The sequence below is a fragment of the Apis mellifera genome, unplaced genomic scaffold (genome assembly GCF_003254395.2).
Source record: "Apis mellifera strain DH4 unplaced genomic scaffold, Amel_HAv3.1 GroupUN_248, whole genome shotgun sequence".
Taxonomy (NCBI): domain Eukaryota; kingdom Metazoa; phylum Arthropoda; class Insecta; order Hymenoptera; family Apidae; genus Apis; species Apis mellifera.
In genome coordinates, this window is record NW_020555859.1 from 164879 (window position 1) to 176034 (window position 11156).

The 11156-nt window shown below is 14.9% G+C and overlaps 1 protein-coding gene across 5 annotated transcripts in view; it reads right to left on the bottom strand.

The window, feature by feature from the left end:
- LOC726834 (mitochondrial inner membrane protease ATP23 homolog) overlaps window positions 1-8625 on the bottom strand; it is a 36254-nt gene extending 27629 nt beyond the window's left edge. For 2 of the 5 annotated variants that reach the window (XR_003306402.1, XM_026445958.1), the window contains exons 1-4: window positions 8285-8619; window positions 5950-5995; window positions 767-848; window positions 476-700 (exon numbers count right to left, since the gene is read on the bottom strand). Coding sequence is in view for 4 of the 5 variants with exons in the window: in XM_026445958.1 (XP_026301743.1) it covers window positions 476-700; window positions 767-848; window positions 5950-5995; window positions 8285-8483 (552 nt within the window). In the remaining variant the exon portion in view is untranslated. Of the gene's footprint in view, window positions 1-475; window positions 701-766; window positions 849-5949; window positions 5996-8284 lie in introns of all 5 variants that reach the window. The other 3 variants (XM_026445956.1, XM_026445959.1, XM_026445960.1) reach the window with 3 other exon arrangements.
- Between the last annotated feature and the right edge of the window lie 2531 nt (window positions 8626-11156).

The following is an 11156-nucleotide window of genomic DNA, read 5'->3' on the forward strand; positions in this document are numbered from 1 at the left end:
AAGAAACAAAAGAAATATTTTTCTTAAATAAAATATTTATACTCAATTATTCCAATATAAGAAATACAAAATTAATGAACAATATATCACAAAAAAAGGTTTTGTAAAATAATTTGAAAATTTGAAAAAATTACAATTAGCATAAAATATTTAATCAAATTGTCAATAAATATTTTAATAACATAATCTCAATTAATAATATTTAATCTTATCACACTATTCGCTAAAAATATTTCATTTTTTAATACAGCAGAAAATTAGCAATTAAAATTTGCAAAGAGATATTATTTCTAAATAAATTTAAATTGATTAAAAGTTTACAAATCATAATTCAAAATGTAGCACATATTACGAAAAAATTTTCAGATTTGAACAAAAAATTTTCAATTTATAGATAAATATTTATCTACTGAACTATTAAGCAGTCTTAAATAGCTATAATCGCTTATATTTATATATAATAAATACATCTTACCTGATGTGCCTTTTTAATATTAAAAAGTGAAGCAGTTCCTCTAAACCATGCACCAAGAAAACTACAATGACATTGATTAGCTGCCCTTATTTCAGTGCAAGCTAAATGATCTATATTATTTAAATCTAATTTATTACGGCAATAATCAAACATATGAATCATTTCATGACTTAAAGTACTTTGAACATAATTTTTAGTACGAGCAGTATTTTGACAAATTATAATCTGAAATATATAAAATATTTTATATTAATAATATAGAAATATAAATACTTTATAATTAACATTTACCTGATTTGTTTCTGGATCATAACCACCAGTAACTTTTTCATCACATACTTCACATGCAATGTGACGACCAAGATCGACTTCACTAAAATTGTTATAAATAAAAAACACAAAATATAAAGTCTTTTTTTTTTATAACTTTTTATGATATTCATATCATTGCTACAATTTTTTTTTCATAAATAGTAACTGTTAGAAAAAAATGAAAGATAAAGAAGTTTTGCAATCTCCTAATCAAAATAATGAATATTAAATATTAATTCATTACATTTTATTAATATTGATATAACTAGATAATTATTAAACAAATATACAAAATTATATAAATATCGATCCCGTACAATGATCTTACATTTCAATTATTTGATTCATGATCAAAAAGAAGTTTGCACTTTTGTCACAATATTTAAGATATTTTCTTGTAAATAAAATTATTTTTTTGTTTAAATATGTGTATCGCATTCAATTTCATTTAAAAATCTTATAACAGTATTTTTAATCTTGTAACAGTATATATTGATTTTTATATTTAGAATATTTTTTGAAACATTTAGTTTCAAAATATATATATGTATATATGTCCTTTTATTAATTTTTAAAATTTAAAATATTTGACATTAAAAAATTATTACATAATGAATTATATATAAATGAATTTATTTTGTATTAACATGCATTATTGATAATTATGTAAATTGATATATACATTATTGTATACCATAAATAGATTGTAAAACTTTTTTTTTCTACTTTTTTTAACGCTTTTTTTTATACAAAATTTATATTTATTTACTATTATATATATATGTTTTTTCTATTTTTTTAATGCTATTTTTTTAAACAAAATTTATATGTATTTACTATTATATATTATTATTTTCTCACTATTTGCTATTTACGAAAAAAATATTGACACATAATGATTAATAATGACGACTAATAATGACGCAAATACATTATATAAATCATTGTATAAACAAACAAAATTCTAATAAGTAATTCTATATCTTAAAATATCTCATAAAAAGACTATCCAAATATTAATTGTTAATATGATAAAATTTCAGAATAAAACAGATTTAGAAAAAAATTAGATATTTTTTGTCAGAAAGTATTTATATATCTAGATATTAGTTTTTAAATATGAAAAAATCTTTGTTAATATACATTCGAAAATTATTTCATTTATAAAAAAAATGAAGTATATATTCTTAATGATATATTTAACCGTGCATATCTATTTATTCTGAAAATAAATTAATAAAAATATAAAAATTCATTAAAATTCATACTTCAAAATTTATATTTTATTAAAAAAAATAAAAATTTTCATTTTAGTTTCATAACTTCATAAATTTTTTATGCAATAATCTCATACAATAATTTTTCAATTTTCAGCATTTCTATAAAAAAAATAAAAATATGTTAATTAATAACATATTTTTTAAATAAATAATTGAAATATCAATCATTTTAAAATCGTGATAGTTTTTAAATTATGTTTTGATATTTGTAATAAATAGAAGTATTATTTATTTTAAATCTAAATTTTGTTTTATTTTTTCTTCCAGCAAAATAGCAAATGTTTCTACGAATTTGTAATATTTTCTATTTATATCTAAAGTAATAAAAATAATTAAAAACTTTTCAGATAAACTTCTCAAAATCATCATATTGCAAACTTACATTATACTTCGCAAGAATTATAGAATAAAGAAAAAATTTTTTTTTATAGCATTATGAATTAAAATCATATTGTTTTATTTTTTTAATTTTTTATATGATTTTAAAAATTATAAATTTAGAATTTAAATTTCTCAGATAATTTTGACAAAAAAAATATAATAGCATAATTAAAGTATTTATATTAAAAATTTTAATGTATTCTAGAAAGTTTCCAATTATTTTTAATAATTAAAAAAAAAATAAAAATATATAATATAATATAATATAAAAATAGAGAATATTAAGAAATTTTAAAAACATTTAATAAATCGATAAGATAAATGAAACAATAAGAAAACAAGATTATCTCAAACATATAATCATTTTCAATTAACATGTACGAATACTTATACTATATATTGTCAAAAATAAATTATGTAAAAATGAATAAAACATAACATATATTCACAAAAACATTTCTATTTTCTTTCAATATAAATAAATTTTTTTATTATCATATATAATATTTTTTTATTTTTATATAGCAAAATAATAAATAATATAATATAATATAGTATTATAATATATAATTATATATGTTAATTTTTTTTAGTTACCAATAATATCAATATCCAAAAATATCCAAAATTATTTTTCATCGAAAGTCTCAATCACTTCATATATTCGAATATTTCATCAAATTCATACTTAGATACTTGAATTTCTATTTACTTAAATTATTTGAATATATATATGTCAATATATCAATTACATATATATACATATAGAAACAAAAACATAATAAACTAATATGATTATAACTTGATTAATAATTTGAATCTAATTATTTTTCAATTATTTGGACGAAATATTAGAAGTAAAAATTAATAATTCATTATATGAATGATTTAATTATATTATTCAATTACATAATACAAATTTTATTTCTCAATAAGTTATTTCTTAACAAATAGATACTTGTTAAGAAATAAATAAGGAATAAAGAATATATAATGAATAAATAAAATGGTAAATTGAATATAATAATATAATAAATGCTAATTTCTTTCTTTTAACATTTAATACATGCTAATTTTTTTCGTTCTATTTTTTTCATTTCTGCATATGAGTTAATATATAATTTAGCATTTTAAGTATTTTATGTATTATATCATTAAATAATACAATAGAAAATTAGAAATCTTAATTTCATGCCTTATAATATTTTAATATATAATAATAGTATAATAAATTAATGAATAAAATTTAAATAAAATAAATATTTATTTAATAAATTTCGATGTTTATAAAAAAGTGTTAAACATTATAGTGATTTAAAAAAATTTGGATATTTCATTATTATTTATTTGTATAATCTAGATAGAATAATAAAATAATAAATCTAGATAAAATAATGAATTTTGAAATTTTTCCATAATAATTTATTCATTACATTTCAGAGTTCTTCATTAGAATATCATGAAATTAAAATATTATATTATATATCTTTCTTTAAAGGATACAGTGTTTAAATATTTATAAAGACAGCATGAATTTTACATTATAAATACTGAAGAAATATACTAAAATTATATTTATTAAATTAATATAAATATTTTATTCTACATAATCTTATTCAATCTTATCCAATTATTGAATCAAATAATTAAATATATATATTCATGAATTAATTTTTCATTTTATCTTAAGATAATTATAAAATCTTAATTATAATAAATAAAATTTTAATAATTATTATTCTTAAGATATTATTTAACATATTTTTTTATAATATTTTATAAATAATTTTATTGCTATTATATAAGATTATTATAATAAAATATTTTAAAATAATAATAAAAATAAAATAAATAAAAAATAAATAAAAAAATAAAAGTTATTTTACTATCTTATCTCATTTTTTTATACATATATAAATTAAATTTTATTTTAATTTTATATTAATTTAAATAATAGTATAAAATAGTAAATAAATAGTATAAAAATTAAAAAAGTAACATTTAATTTAATAAAACAACAAAAATATGAAACACATTTTTTTTTAATATTTTTAAAATTAATATAATATAAATATAAATTAATATAATATAATATAATATTAAATTAATATAATATATATAAATTAAATAAATATCAAAAAATAATAACATAATAAATTTTATCTTGAAATACAAATATAGACAGAATTTAATATATGAATGTATGAATAAAATATATGTATAAAATCAAAAAAATTTCGGCTCAAAAACTTAAAAAATCAATCGCTGATTACTGTATAAAAGAAAAAGTTGCCTAAATGGAATACCATATTTTAAGGTTATTAAAATCGTGAGGTGAGCTAATCAGCAAATTTACTAATTCTATCAATAATTACATAATATACGGAATTTAGTATAAAAAATAATATTAAAAATAATATTTTTTCAGTTTATAAATTTTTATTAATATTTTATAAATTTCAATTGAAAACTATATATATGTTTCATAAATTTTTTAATATTTCATAAAATATTAATAAGTTTTAAATATTATAATGCAATTGAAGACTTTTTTATAAATTATATAAAATACTTAAATATTTTAGATTCATATTAATTTTAAGACTTTTTTTGATTTTTACATTTATAAAATACTGAAAGAAAAAAGATTTATGAAATACATTTTTTCTTACATTAATTATATAATTAATTCTATCTATGATTTTTAATATAAAAATACAACAAGATAAAAATAAAAAAGTATAAATCTTTGATAAATTTTATTCTAAGCTAAAAATAAATATCAATATAGTTTATATTAGAATAATCATAAAAAATTAAATTGCAATATTTGTTTATTTTTCTACAAACAAAATTACTTTTATTTTTTTTTTTAACATAATTATTATTTTTATTTCTTCTTTTTTAACATAATAATTACTATAAATCATTAATAAAAATATCATAAATAATATAACATGTTAACAACATATAATTTTATAAATTGATTATTTTTCAAACAGTTGATTATTTTTTAGTATACAAAAAAAGAATATTGAAGATTATCTTTAAATTTTCTTTTGTTAGAAAAAAATTTTTAATATATTTTGAATGTTAATGATAAAAATTTCTTAATTTATTTAATTTTAATTCTTATTAATTCTATTTTTATAATATAATATATAAATAGAAAAATAGATAAAATAAATAAATCCATTTAAAAATAATATATATATTTATAAATATATAAATTCATTTGAATAATTTAAGATAATTATTATTTTAAAAAATTAAAAAATAAGATATTTATAAATAATAATGTTCAAAAAAAATGTTCAATAATAATTCAAAAATAATAATAAATAATATCTAAAATGTTTATTTTTCAAATATTTAATAATTTCATATTTTATATTTTAATATTCAATTTTAATATTCACAACATTACAAATATTTTGAAAATTGTTATATTTGATATATTATAATTAGAATAATATAAATGAAAAAAAATTTATTACATACCATCCAGATCCCTTTAATGCTCCTAACATTAGTTTAACCAGAGAACCTAAAATATTTAATTTTTTAAGTAAAATTCTGTATAAAATTCTTATATAAATGATAAATTGTATTACGATGTACAATTATATATGTATATATATTTGTTTATATAATTAATATTAACTTTCAAACTAATTTCAACTAAACTTTTTTTTACAATTTAATTTTTTTCTCTTTTCTTTTAAAAAACAATAATATATATATATATATATATATATATATATATATATATATATAATATTATAATATATTATATATATTATATAATATTATACATTCTAATATATAAATATATTTATATATACTATATAAATATTATATCAATTTTTGTAAGAATATTATTTTCATAACATTCTTTTCGTAAAAGGTATTTCTTTATTTAAATAAACTAATATGTAAATAATATGCTATATTTTATATAATAAATTAATATATATATAGTACATATAATATATAATATAATTTTATTTACTATTATATTATAATAATAATAGAAGATTGAAAATATTTTATATTATTTAATTTCGATGAAATATCTGCATATTCTATTATATTTTATAAATTATATCTTATTTGCATGGATATGTAAGTTTTGCTTTTAAAATTTTCATGGAAGTTTTAAAATTGATCTATATATAGAAAGAGAGAGAGAGAGAAAGAGAGAGATTATATACTAATCTATACTATATACTATATATTATATCGTTTCACTATAAATGAATAAAAGTCATATGATCTTAATTTTTTTTAAATGAAATAATTTTTTTGCCAAATGATATAGCTCATTATTTCTTAGAAAAAAAAAGTACTAAGTTATTTATATTAAAAAATTATCAATTTAAAAGATATCGTAATTTGAATTTCATAAAATTATTTATATGAAAGATAAAGAACACATACGGTAATATTCTACTATTTTCATTTATCTAGAAATTTTTCTATTATATTGAAATTTTATAAATTTTAAATTTATCTTAAATTAAAGATTTCTCAATATAAATAGTTTAGTATTTTTTTCTAAATAAATACATAAATTGATATGATAAAAATTATATAGTTTCATTTATAAAATTAAAATTGATATCTCATTTATCAATTTAGAAAAATTATTGATATTGTAGAATATATCTTTTTATTCAGTAGTATTTAAATAAAATAAATGTCTTATAAATATATATTAATAATAATATATATATATTATACATACATGTTAATACGAATTTTTTTTATAAAATTTTATCAACATATTTTTTCTTCTAAAAATATAATTAAATCATATTTTCTTTTGTATTCAGAAATAAGAATCTTTTTGAACATATATATTCTAAAAAAGATAAAGACAATGATTCTACGATTAAGAATGAATTAAAACATAATAATGTAAAATCTTTATCATAATAATTAATTTGATAATAAAAAATATAATAATATGATATAATATAATATAACATAATATAATATAATATAATATAACATAATATGATATAATATAATATAATAATAAATAATATAAAAATATAATAAAAGATACAGAATACTTGAAATAAAAATTATTTATCTCATAACTATACTGCTAATTATTGCAATTAATAACATATATACATATATATATATATAATAATAGAATATGTGTATATATATATATATATATACACACATACATACACATAAATATATTATATAGGCAAAATAAATATAAAATATTTATCGAGATATAATTGAAAAAATCAAATATGAATTTTTTATACTTTACTTCATTAATTTTTCATAATCATATTATTTTTTATAATAATAATACTTTTTAATATAATATATAGTGGTATAATATATATATTTATATTTAATTTTATATTTTGCTTTGCAATTTAATAGTTATGCAATTTTCTATACTTTTGTTTTCTTGTCATTAAATTAAATCATTTATATCTAAAATAAAATTTTATTGTACAATTTTATTAATGAAATTTTTATTTTTGATGATAAATATTTCACTGGATGAACAATTATATATTGAATTGTATATTATTTTACAATTTTTACAATTGTATATTATTTTAGATTTTTTTAATAATCTGAAACTATAAACAAAATAGTTATGATCATAAATGACTCAAGTTGTTCACAAAAAAAATGAAAAATATATTATCCAGAAATAGTTAACATTAAGATTCGTTAATTACTATATATAATTAAAAAGCATTCTAATAATCTAATGACAATAATAAAAATAATATGAAAAGTCAAATAAAAAAAAATATAATTAAAAATTCTTAAAAAGTAAATGTAGAAGTCTTACTATTTTGCACACACTTGTACACATTAATTTCACATTGTGTTTTATCTAATTGCTCTCTTTTTTCTTTTAAGAAAAGTTTATCAAACCAAGAACGAGAGCGTATTTCTTTCCGTCCTGGATAAAGATCAGAATATTCAGCTTCAGTATTACTTTTTTCAGATATTGATTTTTCTTTATTTTCTGTACTTTCAACAGTCATTATTATTTTTTTTTTCTTTTTGATATATTATTTAAATTACTATTTTTAAGAAATAATTATAAGAAAAATAAAGAAAGTATAGGTTACGGTGCAATCTTACGTCATATCGGGTAGCACGTGTACCTTACATCATATACTAATATATTATTGCTATTAAAGGGATTTTACTGTTTCAAAATAATAATTATTTGAATATCACCAGTATAAAAACATTTTATAATATATTTATAAAACATTAAAAAAATATATAACATTAATATATATTTAATTTTCTATTGATTTCATTAATGTAAATCAAAAATTAAAATCTTAATTTTTATAAAAATATATGTATATATATTAATTAAACAATTAAAAATATTATAAAAATATCATAATGTTGTATTCAAAACTATATAATAACTTTTGTTTTAAATGAGTCATAAATAAATGTAATAATTTTTTTATTTAATTCTTTTATCTAATATTCTTAAGCATATGCTTATTCATTATATATCAATACTATTGCATATTCTTTATAAATTAACTTTACTTTGACATATTTTCAATTTTAAATTTCTTTCGCAAACTAAAAAATCACTGTTGTTATAATATAAAGAAAAATAAATATTTTATAAAATTTTTTAACATTTTTTTTTTAATTTTTAACATTAGTCAGTTTTTATCATTTTTATATATTTGTACTGCTTATTATTTATGATTTTAATAACTATATCTGTTAGATTGTTTCTAGGATCTATATTTTATATTAATCCTCATTATTTTTAATAATAATGATATCTGAAAATATATTAATATTCATTATTCATATATGACTAAATCATTTCAATTTTCTTTATTATTTATATAAAATGCAATCAATTTTTTTGTTCAGTTCTTATAAATTTTTTAAATCACACAAATTACTTGCAGTTATAATATATTTAATTTTTGCAGTAATGAAAAATATAATCTTATATAAATTCATTTATGTAAGACTCAAAATATAAAATTACAGCATAAGATAGCATAGAATTTATTGATATTTTTTCTATTTTGTTTATCATTTCTTCAGTCAAAATCTGAATATTTCTAATTTTTGTATTTCATTCTTTCTTATCTAAATTATTTCTTATTTTAAATATTTCAAATCTTGTTTAGTTTTTAAACTGTTCTTGTATAATTTTTAGAAAATTACTTAAATGGTTTGTAATGTGCTAGATCTGTACTAACAAATATCAATTTATTATTTCTCTGAAAGATGGACTAATTTTTTTTTTCAAGATTATTAATTTGAAATTATTTATTTTTTTTTTAAATTTGTTTCATTATAAATTTTTATGTTAATTTTTTTTAATATATTTGATATTTGTTTTATTTATTTTTATTTTGTCTTTTTTTTTTATTTCTAAAAAATTGTTTGATTCTTTTAAATCTTTAATTTTAAATTGTTTTTTCAATTCTTTTCTGACTGTCAATTTCCTCTTTTCTTGTAATTAATCATCATCAAATTATCATCATCATCATCAACAAAAATTATATATTATCTTATTATCAATATAAATCAAAATTATTTTTAAATTTCTGTAATCCAATTTTTGATATAAATTACTAAATTAAATTTTCCATTCTAACATTTTGGATTTACTTTAAGTACATACAATTATTTATTTATTTTTATTCTTCCTTTTTATATTGTAATTCTTATTTTCATATATACTGTTTACTTCGTCGTTTAAAAATGTAGTTGATATATTTAATTGTCTTATTTTCTAATTCTTATGTATTATTTTATTAATAGAAATTAAATAAATAATCTAGCTAGTAAAATTTATATCAAAATTATCTAATTGTTGAAATTCTCTAATATTACTATGCATATTTTTTTTTCCATTTTCTTTAATTTTAAATATTCAATATGAATTTATTATCTATGTTTTTTTCTTTTAGCAAATCTGTTACATATATTCATTTTTCTGAGATTTTTAATTCCTGTGGTTTTGTATTTTTTTAGTTATTATCTCTACTTATTATTTCATATAATAATAAGTGAGATATATAGTGAGATTCTCTTCCATCATCAAACAAAATTATATACAATTCATAGTCATTTAAATTAGAGTTAGAATTTCTTATCTGAAATTCATAATTGATAATCATTTTTATTATACTTTATTATAAGCATTTCTTGAATTTTTTTTCTAATTTTTATTTTTGGATATGATTATTGTATATAAACTTTTGTTTATTTTTGATTCATTTAATTTACTAATATATATTTATACAGGTATTCTATTAATAATTGTTGATGTTGATAGACTGTTGATAAACATTTACTTATTTAAAATTAATTTAATATATAATATTGTTTCAGTTTTTAAATATTTAAGCATTCTAAAAAATTTAAAAATATTAATAATTCTTTTATCATTGTTTATTTTAATATATTTTATTCATTCTTATAGAGATTTGATTTTGTTAGAATGAATATAGCTATGAATATTTTATAATTATTCTTTTCTTTTGATAAAATTTTAATTATTAAAAGTTCACATCTATCATTTAATTTGCATCTAATTTTCTTTATTTTTATTTGTTTCTAAATATTTATTTTTTAAATATATTTAATTAGATTTTAATTAGATTTTATTTTCTGATTTTTATCTTAATAAATGTATCTTGAAAAAATGAATA